Source organism: Staurois parvus, unplaced genomic scaffold (assembly GCF_062004578.1).
Source record: "Staurois parvus isolate SC_StPar_1 unplaced genomic scaffold, SC_StPar_1.0 ptg001039l, whole genome shotgun sequence".
In the NCBI taxonomy this organism is placed as follows: domain Eukaryota; kingdom Metazoa; phylum Chordata; class Amphibia; order Anura; family Ranidae; genus Staurois; species Staurois parvus.
This window is the reverse complement of record NW_028318835.1, coordinates 622,759-642,801: the sequence shown is the minus strand read 5'-3', so window position 1 is coordinate 642,801 and position 20,043 is coordinate 622,759. Positions and strand designations below refer to the sequence as shown.

Below are 20,043 nucleotides of genomic sequence, written 5' to 3'. Positions count from 1 at the left end.
GTATTTAATCTTCATTGGATTTTTTACTATTTTCTGTATAAATTAAATAAGACTGAAAATGTTGAAAAAAAAGTGTTTCTTGGTTTCTATTATAAAATTTTGCAAACAAATGATTGTTCTTCATAAATTTAGGACATTAAACCTACTTTTGTTTTTGTAAAATTAACCTTAATCTGTGTATATTATTTAATCTGTGCAAAAGTTGTAGATTCTACAAGCTATGGTATATATGGTACAGTATACAGTATATGAAAATTGATCAGTACTGATGGCATATCTCATGTCCTGAGGACCTAAAATGCCAGGGCAGTACAAATACCCCCAAAATGACCTCTTTTTGGAAAGTAAACATCCCGATGAGTTTAGAAAGAGGCTTGGTGAATTTTCTGAAGTTGTAATTGTTTCCCATAATTCTTTGCAAAATAAGTAAATTGCATTTTTTTTCTTCACAAATTTGACCTTTAACAACTTATTTCTCACACATGGCTTAGTCATACTTGCAAAACACATTCTGCTACTTCTCCCAAGTAAGGGAATATAAGTAAGGCTGCAGTGTTCCTGGTCTCCCTCTTCTCACTGAGCTCAGAGGGAGAGCCGATACAGAAGGACGTGCCTACATTGTGTGGTGGCTGTGATTGGACACAGGCATCACATGATTGGATTTGCCAATCAGTGATCTTATGTTCCGATTTGTGATGCGCTGTGTCTGAGGGACACAGCTATCACGGGATACTGCCGCTGTGTGGCCCCAGGTTTTAACAGGGCGTTCAGGTACGTCCTGTCAGAACAGCAATTGTGTAGCCCAGCCATTTATGCACAGTGGCCAGCTGGGAAGCGAATAAAAAAGGTACATTGTTTGCATCCCTGGTATTATGTGTGTTAAAAAATATTTGGAGCATGAATGATTACAAGCTTTTGTGAAATATTTTGTGAAATATACTTTGTGTATAAAATGCTTTTATTTCTTTCCAGCCTAAATGTGGTTTTATCCCATCTTCTGCTTACACCACTAAGGAGATCAAGAAGAAGGTGTGTCGTTTTTGTATGCACCAACATCTAAAGGTGAGTGTCTGAAAAAAATCTGGATTTGACAAAAAGGTGGGTGTCACTACCATACCTACATGTCCTTAATAGCTTACACGTGGCACTCTAATTTGCTTTGACTTTGTAATAATATTGTTACTATTAAATATTGTGTAATTAGTTTGGATGCTAAGTAAATTCCTTTTATTTTCAGGAACTATGATGGCAGGAAATTTTATTTACCTAACAAATATATTATCTTAATCTTACATACACAGAACTTGTTTTCATAGACTATGGGTTATATTAAGGCTACCATCAAATGATTGGACGCTGGCAAAAATTTGCTAGGGCACATTCATATAACCCTGTCCATTCTGTGAGACCAATTTTTTCCTACAGTCCTTAGGTGATGGACCTGTTCTTCTCTGGAGAAGTATTTTTCATTGTAAACCACTCCTTTTTTTTTTTTCTCTTCTGGCACTTCTACAACTATTTTGCCCTTAGCTGCCTTGCAGTTCTAGATTGGTACACATTTGTGCTATCTCGGGGACTGTACCCACACCCAAGACAGGGACAGGTTCGTCCAGCACCCAGGGAAAGGATGTGGAACTGCTCCTCCCACCCCTATGGCTAATGCATAATGTAGAATGGATGTACCACCCTGCTGCCATTATCTGTCCCCTTGCTGCCCATTGTTGGCATTGAGTGCATGCTGCACTTGTGTGGCCAGTCACCTGTTTTCTTGCAGCTAAAAGGTAATTTCACATGCACTTTTTTTTTTTTATGTCAGCTGTGGGCAGATAAGATGGGGAGTGGGCATGTTGGAGCATGTGTGACATTCCACTGGTTGCCAGCCACTTATCTGGAGCATGCAGTGGGTTTCCTCCATACCACTGCACCCAGGGAAAACTACCCCTTTTGCCCACCCCTTGTCCCAGCCTTGCCCACACCCAATTCTGTGAGGCCATCCTATGTGCTTCAAGCAATGGACTGTGTGACATGTTCAGCTTGGTACAATGTGTAGTTAGTCCAAGGCTGATGTCCATTTCTATGATCTTCAAACTCTGAACTCTTCCCTGTATGTTGACACCAGTCCTTGGCTTTTAATAGAATAAATCACAGTGCACAGAGCACTATACAGTTTGATAGATAGAGGAATGTGGAATTTTTCAATTTAATGTGGTACCTCTGTTGTATTGGTCCGTAATGTTTCTTGTTGTGAGCAATCTAAAACTGGCATTTTTTTTCCTCAGGAGGATATGAAATAGCTGTGTCATATCCCCTGGCTGAAGCATACCCACCTGCATGTTCTGACAAAAATGTACACAGCATGTTGCTGCACTCCTGCTGCCATGTACTACAGAATCAGCCCCTGAGTTTTAGGTGTCCCTATAATTATACATACAAAACCTGATCAAGTTAGTACTTAATTCCATGAATACTCCACTGGGTTTCCCTTACTTAGCAATGACAGATCACAGGTGTAAGGGAGCTGGGACAAAAGACCTGAATTACATTTGTTCTGCAGGCAGCCTACAGGAAACTCAGAACACCGTTACGTTCTTTACTTGAGGATATTCTGGATTATTGGGGACCCTGGCTGTGTACCAAAAACTGTAGAGGATTTTACTTCCACTGCACAAGCTATGGCTTGTACTATGGGCGCACTCATTGACGTGGTGTGCACTAGTCTTTGCCTAGCAGTACCTGACTCTCCACAGTCAAAACAAGATCCTGTGGTCACTAAGAGGCTGGCTAATTAAAAAACAACTTTTCCCATATATACACATGCATTAGGAGGATTGGCCCAATCCTGAGAGGGTATTCACTACTCTTAAGTTTTTTTGCTGAGATTTATCCTATGGAAAAGGATATTAGATGAGCTAATTTAGATAGTGGATCTTGTAATTTAATTGCTTAGTAAACACCTTACAGTTCTTTTTGAGGATTTTCCACTTTTAAGTATTCTGTTGATAGGCCTTTGCAAGCAATCTTAAAGGCTTTATTTGGCTTGCAGGTCTAGACCTGCATTTGGCAATTGCTTATTTGCCTATTGCTAGCTGGACAAGACAAATGAACAGAGACCAAGAGCCTGCTTTCTTATAACAATTGCAGCTGATGCCCTCAGCTTTTTGGTTTCTGTGTACACTCAAGAGAATGTAATTCACCAAGTCTCTGGAATGACCCTTATCTCTAAGTATAACTGCAGGTTTTGTGGTTAAAAGATTGGTCTGCCAAAACCTGCTGGTAAGAGGCATCTTCTATGCATGCCTTTTGGTGGTAAACACCTATTTGTGTAATTCCTTAATAAACTCATTAAGGAAGTAATGGAGAGGAAAAGGTGCTCTTTACCCCACAAGAAAACCCCTCTCTTACTCCTATGGCTACTATGTCTGCTCAGTGAAAGTGAGGCATCACCAGACAACAACCTCAAAACCGAAACTTAACGCTTCCCTTCGTCAGATTCCCTGGACTACCAAATCTACCAAGCCCTCTTCACAATGATGGGGCGCCCTCACCACTTACAGTGAGGGGTGTCTTTTGGCGTTTGTTCCAGTATGGATCTGAGATATCCTAGGCACTTTGAAAATATTAAAGCTTGATTTTTTTTGTTAGCCAGATATTGCATGGTGGCCCCAATGGTGAAAATTTGGGTAATTTCCCTGGGCTCCCTGCCCTGTGGATTGGTATAAGAACTTTGACCTTGTTTTTAACTTTATTTATACTAGCGGCTATAAATCTCTTTTTGTAATTCACATGAAGGTCAGTAATGACTCTTATACAAATATGATGCATATGTATTATAACATACTGTGATATACAGTGGGGATCGAAAGTTTGGGCACCCCAGCTAGAAATTTGTATTAATGTGCATAAAGAAGCCAAGGAAAGATGGAAAAATCTCCAAAAGGCATCAAATTACAGATTAGACATTCCTATAATATGTCAACAAAAGTTAGATTTTATTTCCATCATTTACACTTTCAAAATAACAGAAAACAAAAAAATGGCGTCTGCAAACGTTTGGGCACCCTGCAGAGTTAATATCTTGTACTGCCCCCTTTGGCAAGTATCACAGCTTGTAAATGCTTTTTTTAGCCAGCCAAGAGTCTTTCAATTCTTGTTTGAGGTATCTTTGCTCATTCTTCCTTTCAAAAGTCTTCCAGTGCTTTGAGATTTCTGGGCTGTATGTCACGCACTGCTCTTTTAAGGTCTATCGATAGATTTTCAATTATGTTGAGGTCAGGAGATTGTGAAGGCCATGGCAAAACCTTCAGTTTACGCCTCTTGATGTAATCCCCCGTGGATTTTGAGGTGTGTTTAGGATCATTATCCATTTGTAGAAACCATCATCTCTTTAACTTCAGCTTTTTCACAGATGGCATCAAGTTACCATCCAAAATTTGCTGAAATTTTATTGAATCCATTTTTCCTTCTACTCGTGAGATGTTCCCTGTGCCACTGGCTGCAACACAACCCCAAAGCATGATTGATCCAACCCCATGCTTAACAGTTGGACAGAGGTTCTTTTCATTAAATTCTGTGCCCCTTCTTCTCCAAACATACCTTTGCTCATTCTGGCCAAAAAGTTCAATTTTAACCTCATCGGTCCACAGAACTTGTTTCCAAAATGCATCAGGCTTGTCTATATGTTCATTTGCAAAGTTCAAACGATGATTTTTGTGGTGAGGACGTAGAAGAGGTTTTCTTCTGATGACTCTTTCATGAAGACCATATTTGTAAAAGTATCTCTTTATAGTGGAATAGTGTACCACAACTCCAGTGTCTGCCAGATCTTTCTGGAGGGATCGTGCAGTCAAACGTGGGTTTTGAATTGTTTTCAATCACAATCCTGCGAGCTGTTCTGTCTGATATTTTTCTTGGTCTTCCAGATCTTGCTTTAACTTCCACTGTTCCTGATGACTGCCATTTCTTAATTACATTCCGAACAGAGGATATTGACATCTGAAAACGCTTTGCTATCTTCTTATAGCCTTCTCCAACTTTGTGAGCGTCAACTATTTTCAGTTTTCTAGACAACTGCTTAGAAGAACCCATGGTGCTGATTGTTGGGGCAAGGTCAGATGAGTCGGGGCATTTAAAACCTTTAAGATTGACATCACCTGGTCTTCCCAGACAATGATTGAGAACAATCCATGACACTTTCAGGTCTCAGCTTGGCAAAGGGGGCAGTGCATGCTATAAATTCTGCAGGGTGCCCAAACTTTTGCAGATGCCATTTTTTTGTTTTCTGTTATTTTGAAAGTGTAAATGATGGAAATAAAATCTAACCTTTGTTGACATATTATAAGAATGTCTAATCTGTAAGTTGATGCCTTTTGGAGATTTTTCCATTTTTCCTTGGCTTCTTTATGCACATTAATACAAATTTTTAGCTGGGGTGCCCAAACTTTCGATCCCCACTGTAAATGTGATATATTTTTTAATTGTAGCATGTATTGAATGTATAGAAAGCACCCCTGAGAAAGAAGGTGACTTTGAGATGTTAGATGTTGTACCTTTTGGATTATCTATGCAGTCTGATAAACTTTGTTTCATTCTGCAGTAATTTATATGTGCAAATACCTTCTGTAGCCGCAATCTTTGGATTTTCATGGTCTTTTAACTTTAATTTTATTCATTTTGTATCAATAAAATTTTGAAAAACTTTAGTATATAAATATTTGTTGTTTATGTAGCCTTAAAAGTCACATTCATTAGAGGGTATCCTTGGTCTTGGAACTAATCTTGGACACAGCCAAAGCCAGGATTTTCCTTTATCAGGAGTTTTTTCTTATCAGAAAGTTACCTCCCTAAGGTTCTACACACAGACCCTCCATTTCAAACTGCACACACTCAGTTCACTTCTTCAGGAGGGTGTTAGCCTCTTTCAAGGCAGTTCCCTTTGCCCATTTTTATTCCAGAACTCTTAAGTCCAACATTATCATGATATGGAACAAGCAAATCCAATTCCTTGATTATCCATTACTTTTCTCCAACTAGACAAAGCTCACAGTGGGATGGGGGATCTTCAGTTCTGCCCTAGAATTGGGAACTTTTTTTTTCTTTACATATCCTGGAAGACAATATTAACAGATGCCGGCTTAACAGAGTCTACAACTCTCTAACTGTTCACGGTTCCCAAAGACATGAAAAAATCCCCATTAATATTCTGGAATGGAGAGCCATCAGATTGACTCTGCAGCACTGGACTACCCTTCCACAAGGTCAGTCGACTAGGCTACAGTTGGACAATGCTGCAGCAATGGCCTACAGAAACCATCAGGGGGGCACAGATGTCGAGCGGCAGAAGAGAAACAAGTCTGTAATTCTCCTAGGTGGAAACTCACATTCCAGTTCTCATGGCATTTACATCCCTGAGTTGGCATGCAAACTTCCTAAACTGCCAACGCATAGACCTGGGGGTTATGGTCTCTACACCCTGACATCTTTCAGAAACTGTCAAAGGTGGGGAAAGCCAGATGTGAGCATCTTGGCCTCCAGGTTCAACAAACTGAACAGATTTGTTTATTGGATTGCTATGCTATTATATCATTATTAATTTTATATTTTTTATTGATTTTATTTTATATCTTATATATCTTTTTACCGTCTTTTATTTTTTGTGCTTGAATATAGGGTGTGTTCACTATGTAAATATATCTAACATCTAACTGTCTGTACCTATATTCATGGGGATATATTGAAATACGGATCTTATATGGTTTGCAGTACTGGTTTTAGCGACTAGTATCACCTTATTTTTACTGATGGATGATTAATCCATCTATTTTATTTTGAACATATTTAGTTATGAATATCATCTGGCAACAGTGTGACGTTCATTTCACCGCATACTTATTACAGACTATTGCCAGCTATGTAGGATTCTTATTAATTATTAATTTATCAATGTAGATGAAGTGATATAAAGAAATTGGAAGGTTAGAGTAATACTTTGATCAACCACCAGATGTCGCTATTCATAGGCTTTACAAGTCTATGTATATATACTTTAACTCATTTCTATACTCTTATTTTCCTAAGCTCTCCCCTATTAAAGTGTACTGTGAGCTTTGATTTAAGTAGGAGGTTGCTGATAACTGAGTGGATAGATCGTTTTATGTTTTGCATCTGTATAGGAGGCTTGTTGGTATATGTACACTGAGGCACCAACAAAATGGCAACCGCGACTGCTCACTGCGCATGCGCGAATGCCCTCTCTAGTTACCAATTACTTGGAAATTGGCCGCGAGTGCTCACTGCGCATGCGCGAAAGTCCGTTCTCGCTGACTTACTGAAATCACTTGGAAAATGGCCGCATACTCGCAAGTGCGAACCGTAAACGGTGACGCAAACACGCACAAATGCGCACCAATTACAATTTCATTCATATACCAGTCATCTATCATGGGCACACTCCCTCTGAGGAAGTGTTATTTACACGAAACACATTAGGGAGGTGCCCCTGACCTGTGTACTTATACCACAAGGCTATCTTGACTGACACCCTGGTGGCCAGATCTTATCCTGGATGTAAGTTTTATCCCTTATCTGTACATGCTGAAATTTTGCTAATTAAAGAAATACTACACTATCAGAAGCTTTTTTGGGGCTCATCATGTCCATGGGAGCCCGCTTTTGAAGGTTCCTGTTGGTTTGGAGTGATGTGTGACTCCCCCCTCCCCCGCTGATGATTTTCCTGGTGGATGGCTTAGGTATACACCTGGATTGATGACATCTAGTGGCTAACCTGCAGATGACATCTTCCTGGTATCACAAGTCCAGAGCACCAGGAGCGGGTCTTAATTGCTCCACGCGCAGTTTATGCGCTATCTGGTTAGTGCATTATTTGTGCATTCACAAGAACACAAGAGTCACGGTTATCCCTGATCATGGATTGTTTGGACAATTGCACATAATCACTTTATCTCACCACGTAATATGGACTGAGTTATCTTTACATATGCTATTGTGCAACTTATGTATTTGATTTTTTAATCTGCATACTCTTTTATACTCTTTTATATTGAACAGATTTGTAGCCAGGACCAGGGATTCTCTGGCCTTCTCAGTAGATGCTTTGGTGATTTTTGGACTCACTTCGGACTGATGTATGCCTTCCCTCTGGTGAAAATCCTCCCTCAATTACTGTGCAATATAGAGAAGGAAAGGGTTTTGGTGATTCTCATTGCAAATTTGCCGAATTGGCCCAGAAGGACATGGTACACAGACTTTAAATGGCATACATGTTGAAACACAAGTCCTGAAGGACTTTTCTGAAGTTACCCGAATGTATTTCTGAAATAAAACCCAACTTCCGCAAGATTTATCATACCCTATGGAAGGCTTACTTTACCTGGGGTGAGGACAGGAGGCTGAGTCCCAGGGAATACTCTTTCACAGCCTTTTTTCCATCTGATCTTGACCAGTGTCTTTCCCCGAGTACCCTTTTGGAACAGGTTTCTGACTTATCCATTCTTTTTAGAAACCTCTTGGCTTCACAATTCCTAATCAAGACTTTTCTTCAGGAAGTTGCTTACATAAACCCCCCTATTCGACCATCTGTATTACTTTGGGATCTCTGGGATCTCTTCCTTCTCTCTTTTTGCCCAAAACATGACAAGTAAATTGCCCTACATTGTTTGATTATGGTCAGGGCTCTCAGGGTCTACCTAGTAGCCATGACCTCTATTTGTAAAACTTTTTGGCCCTTTGTAGGCCTTCTACGAGCATCTTGCCATGTGGAGCAGACAACTTATTTCCAGGGCCTACGTCCTTAAAGGATAAGGTCACCTTTTGGGAACATGCTACATGTTCCACCCATTTTTAGGGTGGAACATTTTACATGTTCCCAATGCTACAGCCGCTGCTCTCCCCCACCAGCTGACAGAAGTATGGGGAGAAGTTCCCTGTACTATCTGTCAGATTTGAAAACCGCACGACCATGCGGGCTGCGCCCACACGGTTGCGTCATTCATTCACAGAGTTCTGTGAATGAATGCACTACAGGTTTTTAGTGAACTGCCACAGCACTCTGGAGTGTCATGGTAGTTCCTTGAATGTTCTTGTCAGTATATCTGTTTGCTCGTACATCCTGTACGGGCAAGCAGATATACTGACAGATCTGCAGGAGACCTGCATGGCACCAGCGATCTAGTGATTGCTAGTGCAAATGCTAAACAGGCTCCTTCAGACAAAAATAATGAATGCACACTTTTTTACCTGCAAAAAAAATGTGCATTTAGTATTTTTGTGCAAAAAGTGAACTTATCCTTTTAACCAGTTGCCGACCGCAGGTAGCCGAATGACGGACAGTTCTGGGAGGCCGTCATATGACGTCCTCCCAGAACGTGCTCTCTTGCGTGCCCCCCGGCAATCTCCATGATGGCTGTGTCCTACGGACACAGTTGAACACGTGATATGGTAAAAAGCCAATCACAGCTGCCTTTTACCATGTGATCAGCCGTGTCCAATGACACGCTGATCACCGGGAAATGCAATTGCCCAGAACGGGCAGTTGTCAGAGCAGGGATCGGCACCGATCATCAGTGCCCTGATGATCGGTGACCAGCAGTGCCACCCACCAGTTCCACCCACAAGTGCCCAGCAGTGCCACCCACTTGTGCCCAGCAGTGCCCACCAGTGGCACCCACCAGTGCCCATCAGTGCAGCCCAGTAGTGCCGCCAGTCAGTGCCCAGCAGTGCCGCCTATCAGTGTTGACTATTAGTGCCACCTCATTAGTGCTGCCTATCAGTGCAGCCTCATCAATGCACATCAGTGAAGGAAAAATATTACCTGTTTGCAAAATTTTATAATAGAAACAAAGAAACTTTTTTTTTTTTTTTTTAATTTTTTGCTCTTTTTTTGTTTATCGTGCAAAAAAAAAAACACCCAGCGGTGAGTAAATACCACCAAAAAAAAGCTATATTTGTGAGAAAAAAATTATAAAAATTTCATATGAGTACAATGTTGCATGGCTCTGCCTCCCTTCCCCATCACAGCTCATTCCATCAGGTTGTTGCTGCTGCTTTTTAGCATCAAATATCTGTATCTCCACATGCTCCTCTGTTCATAAGTTCTTCAAGAATCATTGGGGGAATATTCAGACCTTAGCAGATAGGAGCTGTGGCCCGCAAGGGGTTCTTAACTTTTGTTTTTGTGAGCCTGTTGGCAGTTCTGTTTGCTGTTATTGCCTGGTGGATATACCATGGTCTATGAATACAAATCCTGTGTCTTGTTCTGTAGGATTAAGATAATAGGAATTTTGACCAGCCTGGAAATTTATTTTGGAATATAGTGCAAGACACAGGCTCCTCCACTCTTTGGCTTCGTCACTCTGTTGCTTGCTAAAAAAACAAAACATTTTTCTTTGTTTGTTATATTATTATGCAAATAAATAATTGTTCTTCATAAATTTAGGCCAACATATATTCTGCTGCATTTTTTTTGGTGAACATTACCCAAATCAATATTTATTATTTAGTCTGTAGGAAAGTTATAGAGTCCACAAACTCCATGGTATATATCTGAAAATCGATCAGTCCTGAAGTACTGACGGCCAATCTAATCTCTTGAGGCCCAAAAGTGTCAGGACAGTACAGGTATCCCCCAAATAACCCTTTTTGCAAAGTAGACACTCCAAGGTATTTCGTAAGAGCCATGGCGATTTTTTTGAAGTTGTAATTTTATCATGATTTTTTGGAAAATGAAATAAAAAAAAATAATAATTTAATTATTTTTAATACACTGTCACCAGTGCAGTACAGCGTCATCCTATAACTGGTGTAGGGTGATCAGGGACACTCATTGGTGACAGTACGAAAAAAAAAGTCATGGCAATTTTTTTTTTTTTTTTTTTTTTTAAGCTGTAATTTTTTGTCATAATTTTTTGGAAAATGAAGAAATTAAAAAGAAATTCATAATTTATTTTTTGTAACACACTGTCCAGTGCAGTACAGCGTCATCATATAACTGGTGAGGCGGTGATCAAGGACACTGATTGGTGACCATACGAAAAAAAAAAATCCAATTTTTTTTCTTTCTATTACGGTTTGTTTCAGACTGTGACCAGAGTAGTATAATGTTACCATAGTAGCATTGTACTTCTCTGGGAAAGTGATCAGTTTTGTTTTTTTTTTTTACACATTATGATTGCGTATAGCAAAGAATTTAGCTGCTATAAGCAAGCAACAGCTAATCACATGACCCAGATGGACTGTGATTGGCCCAGTAGTCACATGTGATTACTGTGAATGGTCACAGTAATCACATGGTACAGACCCCACATGTGGTGTGACTTCTGGTCATTTACCTGAGACGGCCGAGCAGGACTCTGATCTGGGTGGACATCATAAGATGTCAAAGCAGGTCACATGACAATTGTAAACAATAGATGGCTTCCTTTCATGCTATCCATTGGCTACAATTGTGTCACAGACCATGTGATTACTGTGACCAATCACAGCTAGTAATACAATTGTAGCCAATGGATATCATGAAAGGAAGACATCTATTGTTTGCAATTGTCATGTGACCTGCTTTGATTGATCAGAGCGTTCACATGGTAATGGAAATGGGCCAGTAGTGCTGGTACCCTCTATAGTACAAAGATTCTATTCAAGCCTGTTCACAATACCAAAACCAAATGGAGGTATTATTTCTATCCTTGACCTGAAAGCCTTAATCAACCAAAAAAGACTGGCACAAATTTACCCTACCACCTCCTCTGCATGCTGGAGGAACTGTAGCCAAGAAGGATCCATCTTTCACATTTGGTGGGACTGTCCGTATCTGAAATCCTTCTGGGACTCTATATCCACCTCCTCCATGAGACTGTGGATATAAAAATCTCTTTGACTCCGCAGATGGCTCTTTTTGGACTGGGATTAAATGTTTGGCTGCACACATTAGTCACACACATACTGATAGCAGCACGTCTATCTCTAGCACGTACATGGAAGAACCCCAATCCTCTTACACTGAAAATGGTTATTTCAACACTGAACAACCACTGCTTTATGGAATTCCTTTTCACTAAACCACACTTAACCATCTCTAAATTCTCCAATCATTGGCACCCGTGGTTGACATATTCACAATGCTCAGTAACTTACAAAACTGCTTAGCACAACTAGATGTGTATGCGTCTATTTCATGGTCATTTGACACTATCCTCATAAGAGTCATCTCTTAAGCCCTAAGAACTCTAGGCTTGCTTTCTGGTTCCCTCCAGTGTCTTATAAATCTCCTGGTGTTTCTTCCCCTTCCTTTTTACTCTTTGAACTCTCGCCTATTTTAGTCTTACATAAAAACTTGCCTGCCATTATTGGTAATAGGCTATAACTTGACCACCTCCCAAAGGATGACTACATACGAGAGAGACTTAGCTTTTAAGCATAAAGAGTATATACCTACATGCTGTTACAACCTTACATGATATATTGTATATCCTTCTTCCATTTAGTATTATTTATGATCAGCTCTAAGCATTGGAGGTATTTCTCTCCATAAGATATTACTACTCTGGATTTGTATTTTCTGATCTTTTCTGTACTCTGTTACATGTATATTCTTTTTTTTTTTTTCAATAACTACTGCAAGTAAAAAAAAAACCTTAATCAAAATACTTTCAAATTCCAAAATTTCACATGGAATCAGCAACGTCCATTATTACCTCTTTGAGACCAGGGGAATCCATAGACCTGCAAAATGCCTACCAGGATATTCCTGTTTTTCCACCTCATCAGGGCTTTCTAAGCTTTGCAGTAGAAAACAATCACTGCCAGTTTGTCACACTGCCATTTGGCCTATCCTCTGCCTCCAAAGTATCCACAAAGGTCATCCAGGTCACAGATTATTAGACTACCTTCTTTTGAAAGACTCCTCTCCCTTCCAGCTTTTTGCAAACCTACAAAGGACAATTCAAATGCTTCAGGCTTTTGATTTGGTAATCAACTTCCAGAAATCTGCTTTCCAACTTTCTCTTTGCTTGGAATGCTTGGGTGTGATTTTAGACACATCCCAAGCAAAAGTCTTCCTTTCAAAGAAGAAGCTGCTCTTTCCTGTGCTCGGGACTTGTGATCAAAGAAACACCCCTCTGTGAGATTTCCATGAGTTCTGGGTCTCATGGTGGCCATCTTCAAAGCTGTTCCATTTATCCAATTTCATTTGAGACTTCTCCAACATAATGTCTTGTTGGCATGAAACAAGCATGCTTCATCTCTCAATCTACCCACGCTCCTGTCCAGCCAAGAAATTCATATCCTAGCTCGGTGGATCACCAGCCCAGACTTAACAATGAGTACATTTTTCCTTCTATGTCACTGGTGATAATGACAGTCTTTCAGATTAGGAAGTAGTGTTCCAGATCCTTACAGTTCAGAGAATATGATCATTGGTTGAAGTCCAGCTCCCTATCAACATCCTAGAGCTCAGGGAAAAAAGTTTGGCCCTGCAACACTGGACCCCCCTTCTACAAGTACACCCAATCAGGGTGCAAAAAATCAAGACCACAACTGTTGACTACAACTATGGCCACTATAGAGTGCCATGAGTAACACTGCTTTGAAGGAAGCAAGTTAGATCGTCTAATGGACAGAGAAGGACTGATCCATTGATCTCTGCTGTCCATATTCCAAGAGGGAACAGCTGGAAGGGGGATTACGTCAGCTATCAGCACCTGGACCAAGGGAAATGAGCCCTTCACTCCGACATATTCAGCCTCTTATGTCAGAGATTTGGGACCCTGGGCATGGATGTCCGGGCCTCCAGATTCAACAGCAGGTTACTTCTGTTTGTGGCCAGGACCAAGGATCTTCTATCACTGACATTGGATGCCTTGATAATTCCCTGATCTCAGTTCAGGTTAATATTTGCCTTCACTTCAGTGCAAATTCTAGAGACATATCCTCAAAAGCTTGCCAGTGTCGAATCACCTAAAGGTACCAGCCTATGGCACGGGGTCTGTTTATAATCAGCCTATGTTTTGTATTGTAATCCAAGATATTTAATTTGCAGGTAAGTCTGAATTCCAAAAAGGGGGTTAAAAGTTACCAACCCAAAATGATAGCAGAGAATTGCATGAAATTCTAGCCAATGGTAGAAAAAACTGTGCTTTCAAAAATTACAGTTAACACCATTAAATTTGTTTTTGCAAGTCACTGCTGTCAAAATATCAATAATTTCAGTGTCTCTTGTGTGCAATTGCAGTGTCTGGTCCCATGATGCATATCCATTTCAGCTATTAGTAGCAATGTACAGAGAAAGATTTGTGCATATATGAAATGTATAATGTCCCAGAATGTAGGCTGTGTTGCATTTTGAAGTTAGACACTAGTTTAACTTGTAAAACTATGATCTCAAAAAATATTATATTTTGATAACTGTCAAAACTGCTGAAGTAGCAAGCAGATGGGACACTGTGATATGGCGGAGGTACTGTGACACTGACAGGCCATTGTGGTATTACTGATGCTGCTAGGGCATTGTTATACCATGAGAGCACTGTGATACTGCAGGGACAATGATATTGCTGGGGAAATTGTAATACTGTTGTAGCATTGGGACAACTGCTGGGCCTCTGCAAGATTTGTGGGGAACTGTGAGAACCTTGTAGTCAGCAACTATTTTAAAACAGTCACTAAAAAGTTAGTTACCAAAGAAATGTTCCAATAAATACAACACTTCTATTATACCAACATCATTGCGCCAATGTAATAAAGAGAGGAAATACACTCACTGGATGGTGCTATTATTAAAAAACTCAAAATAATAATAAAAATTAAAAAAATATACAAATCACAAATAGCGCAAACCAAATCACACAACTAAATATAACCACCACCAAATAAGTGCATATTAATAGTGCAAACAAAAAATCAAATAGGGAATCTCAATATAGTCCATTCAGAAAAGTCCATATAAACATGATCCTCAGTAAATGAAGTAATGAGATCCTCCTTCATAAGCAATGTGGTATTCAGTGCTCAAAAACACCCCATCAAAATGCACACTCACCATGTGCTAGTAATTAACTAGCATGTCAGTATATATCCAGTATTCACCAAACAGACTTCAAAGGACGATCCTCATGTGTTGGTAATTACTCAGCATACTACTGTGTATCCACCATATCACCAAACAAACTCCAGAGAAGATCCTCTCATATCCAGATTAGCACATGTGGGTAAAGAAAATACTCGCCATAGTGCAGTATCATCCAACAAATTTATTGCCAAACAAACCCCCCTTAAAATCACACTCACAATGAGCAAATAAAAACAAGGTGTTTTGTTATATCAGAGCTCCAGTCTCTGCATCCTGTGTCTCACCAGCCAGCCCGCATTCAAGATGGTAATAGTGCGATCACGTGATCCGGACACGTGCATCAGCATGAGTAGTGACGTCACAGGAAGGCCACCCCCTGACGCGTTTCGTCCAATGACTTCTTCCGAGGGAATGGTGAGCTCTCCATAAAGAGCACTTATATAGACCCAAATGTCTCCTAATTGGCCCAATCTCAAAAAACACCTGAGGGTGCATCATTATCACTAGGAAGAATTCAATCTAAATGAACTCCAGATCACCTGATCACAATAGCACCATCATGTGTTCAAAATTAATTATAGCACCAATATAAACATAATTAAAGAATATATTCAAAATTAAGCTAAATAATAAAAAATATTTTATATAAATACATTCCAAAATTACATAAATAATATTGCAATAAAGATTAAAATAATATAAATATAAATCAATAAAAAAACAGAACATACAACTTGTATAATAAACCATATAACATGAACAAATTAATCATAAATCACTTATAAAACAATTCCAAACAAGTCCAGTTCGACATTTAGACCCCCAGGAGATAAAGCCTCAGTCAAATCCATTTCGTTTCACATTTTGACAGTTCCCTAACTCTATTAGAACCCCTCCACGCTTTAGTTATTTTGGCATTAACTATTCAATGGCCCAGAATTTGATATTAGTTGGATCACAATTATGGTATCTCTTAAAGTGTAAAAATACACTATGGTACTTATACCCCTTACTGATATTCTTATATGTTCAAATACCCTAACCTTAAGCTGTCGCTTAGCCCTTCCAATGTAAATATGGCCACAAGGACATTCTAAACCATATACTACATGGGTAGAGTTGCAAGTAAGAAAGGAGGAAATATCAAATTCCCTTTGATTAGAATTAGAGGTGAATCTGACCAATCCCCTAAATTTATGTTTAACCACATTACATGCAGTGCACCTCCTACATGAATAAAAGCCTTTTTTATTACTAAACATATTCAAAACCCTTGGATCCAAAATTTTTTGAACAATTATATCACCAATAGTGGGCACCTTCCTATAATAAACACTGGTTTCTCTGGGATAACACTCCCTAATATCTTATCAAGCTTCAAAACATGCCAGTGTTTCTGAAAAATATCCTCAACCGCCTTATATTGTATATGGTAATTAGAAATAAACCCCCACTGATGTCTATTATCTGTGACCCGTTTTGGCTTATCCGCCAGCAACTGGCCCCTGGGAATAAGCTGAACCTGGTCCACTATACCCTCAAGTTGATCAGCCTTATAACCCTTATCCACAAATCTTTCAACCAGAATATCCGCTTGAGCACGAAATGCACTAACCTGACTGCAATTCCTCCTCACTCTTATAATCTGACCCTTAGGGATATTCCTTAACCAATGGGGGTGATGACCACTAACTATTGGCAAATAACTGTTCCTGTCAGTGGGCTTTAAATACGTTTTGGTGAGCAGCTTATCATTCACCCTCAAAATAGTAAGATCCAAGAAATGTACTGCTTCAGTGCTGTATTGGTAATCCAGCCTAATATTGTTCGGATTATTATTCAAACCTTCCAAGAAACCAACTAATCCTTCTTCATCCCCAGCCCAGATCATAAACATATCATCTATAAATCTCTTGTATAGCAATACCTGCTCATGTTGATGGTTGAAGACAAATCTGTCCTCCCATTCTACCATGAACAGGTTTGCAATACTGGGTGCAAAGCGAGCTCCCATTGCTACGCCTCTCTTCTGGGAGAAAAAACTGTGATTATAGATAAGCAAAACTCAAAGTAGTTATGAGATAAGCAAAACTCCAAAGTATCCCTCAAAAACATTTTGATTAAATGGTAAGTCATCCCTCTTACTCAAAGCCCAATTAAGTGCTAAGAGAGCATCATCATGCTGTATAATGGTATAGAGGGATGATACATCCGCTGTCACCAAATATAATCCTGAATGACCCATGACCTGGACCTCAGAGAGAAATTTGAGCAGATGTTTAGTGTCTTGTAAGTAGGCCTTAGTAGATGACACACTTGATTGCAAAAATACATCCAAATATTGGCCCAATCTTGCGGATACTGAACCAATACCATTCACAATAGGTCGAGCTGGTGGATTCTCATTATTCTTGTGGACCTTGGGGAGGGTATAAATAATAGGAATCCTACTTACACTTGGGATTAAGTATTGTTTTTCTTTTTTGGTCATTGGACGAAACGCGTCAGGGTGTGGCCTTCCTGTGACGTCACTACTTATGCTGATGCACGTGTCCGGATCACGTGATTGCACTATTACCTTCTTGAATACGGGCTGGCTGGTGAGACACAGGATGCAGAGACTGGAGCTCTGATATAACAAAACACCTTGTTTTTATTTGCTCATTGTGAGTGTGATTTTAAGGGGGGTTTGTTTGGCAATAAATTTGTTGGATGATACTGCACTATGGCGAGTATTTTCTTTACCCAGATGTGCTAATCTGGATATGAGAGGATCTTCTCTGGAGTTTGTTTGGTGATATGGTGGATACACAGTAGTATGCTGAGTAATTACCAACACATGAGGATCGTCCATTGAAGTCTGTTTGGTGAATGCTGGATATATACTGACATGCTAGTTAATTACTAGCACAGGGTGAGTGTGCATTTTGATGGGGTGTTTTTGAGCACTGAATAACCCATTGCTTATGAAGGAGGATCTCATTACTTCATTTACTGAGGATCATGTTTATATGGACTTTTCTGAATGGACTATATTGAGATTCCCTATTTGATTTTTTGTTTGCACTATTAATATGCACTTATTTGGTGGTGGTTATATTTAGTTGTGTGATTTGGTTTGCGCTATTATTTGTGATTTGTATATTTTTCACATTTTTATTATTATTTTAAAACAGTATTGCTTATTGACTTTGCTTATCCCCACAAGCTAGAAGCAATTATATCTTCCATGGAGATGCAGTCCGATGCATGTTCTGCTCCATGTATGTGCTTTATGTGCTTCTTGATGGGGGGGGGGGGGTAAATATTGTCTAAGATGTGAGCAAGTGGTTTGTTTAAAAGCCCAGATTCTGGATCCTAAAAATCAGCTTGCTACTCCGTGAAGAATTTTCAACTTGGTGTATAGAGGAGAATGGAGAAATGAAAGTGCAGGATCCTGAGGTGGGTAGCTGGATCGCAGTTCGAAGATGGGGCAAGGGGAAAAGTTTTAGAGGCTAGCCCCTAGCTGATGCACCTCAATAAATATGCCTGTTTGATTGAGGTTGGGGATATCGGAACAGGAGTATCAATGCTGGTGCATAATATTTCCTCTAGCTGTCAAGGGGATGATTTTTAGGACAGATAGGGTGGTCTGTCACAAAGAGTGTGATTGCCGAACAGTGTGTCATTTACCTGGGTGCACATTGCACATCTCTTTGACAGATTTTTGGAGTGGGGCTGGGGAGGAGCTTGCAATTATGGTACAATCATGTTGGTACAAATAACAAAATTGGAGAAAGATGTACTTGGGTACCAAACTTAAGAAAACAACCACAAGAGTAGTAGCTGAGAAGCTGGTATAAGAAGGAGGGGTTTGGTTTCATGGACAACTGAGCTGACTTCTTGGTCCGCTGATAACTCTATTACAGGGGCGAAATGTACCTAAATTGGAGGTGCAGCTATTTTGGAGGACAAAAATGAGTAGAAGGTTAGAGGTACCTCTATAAATTTGATTATCTTATGTTTGTAATAAACACAAAAATTGTGTACTGATATAACTGTAGTCCAGGTATTATTGATTACTAAAAATAAAGTCTTTTGATGAGCATAGGGTGCCTTGGAGATAGACCACCCAGACTTTAGACCTTAAATATTAGCAGAAAGAAAGAAGTTTGCCATCAGTTAAGCATCTGTAGAAGAATGCCTAGAGGTCAATAGCTATATGAATACATAGTTTCATTTAAAGTTTCCTTTTATCTTGGATTTTTGAAGAGTGTAGGCTGTAAAGCAGTGTATAATAAAGAAATGCGGATGAAATCCCTACATATTATTATTTTTTATTATTATACAGGATTTATATAGCGCCAACAGTTTGCTCAGCGCTTTACAGTATAGTGAGAGACAGTACACGAGACAGTACAGTAACAGTACAAATCAATACAAGAGGGGTTCGAGGGCCCTGCTCCTTGGAGCTTACAATCTAGGAGGGAGGGGATAGTGGTACAGGAGGAAATAGCTGTGGGGGATGGGATGGTTGGACGAGTAGAGGAGTTAAGTATTAGCTGAGGGTGGGGTAGGCTTCCCTGAGAGAGAGGTTTTCAGAGTGCGCCTAAAGGTGAGCAGAGTAGGCGATAGTCTGATGGATTGGGGTAGGAAGTTCCAGAGGATGGGGGAAGCCCTGGAGAAGTCCTGGAGGTGAGCATGGGAGGAGGAGACAAGGGAGCTAGAGAGTAGGAGGTCTTGTGAGGAGCGGAAAGTACGTTTTGGGTGATTTTTGGAGACAAGATTGGTGATGTAATTTGGGGCAGTATTATGAACGGCTTTATACGTCAGTGTTGGTGTTTTGAATTTTATCCGTTGGGCAATTGGAAGCCAGTGGAGGGATTGGCAGAGAGGGGTGGCAGATACGGAACGGTTAGTAAGGTGGATGAGTCTGGCTGCTGCATTCATGATAGACTGAAGTGGGGATAGCTTGCGATGAGGTAGGC

General features: G+C 39.9%; 1 protein-coding gene across 1 annotated transcript in view; it reads left to right on the top strand.

Moving 5' to 3' along the window:
* The window catches only part of IPPK (inositol-pentakisphosphate 2-kinase), an 837,585-nt gene that overhangs the window by 484,725 nt on the left and 332,817 nt on the right, over nt 1-20,043 (top strand). The window contains exon 6 of the mRNA XM_089657901.1: nt 973-1,062. Within this exon, the coding sequence (XP_089514027.1) occupies nt 973-1,062 (90 nt within the window). The remainder of the gene's footprint in view (nt 1-972; nt 1,063-20,043) is intronic.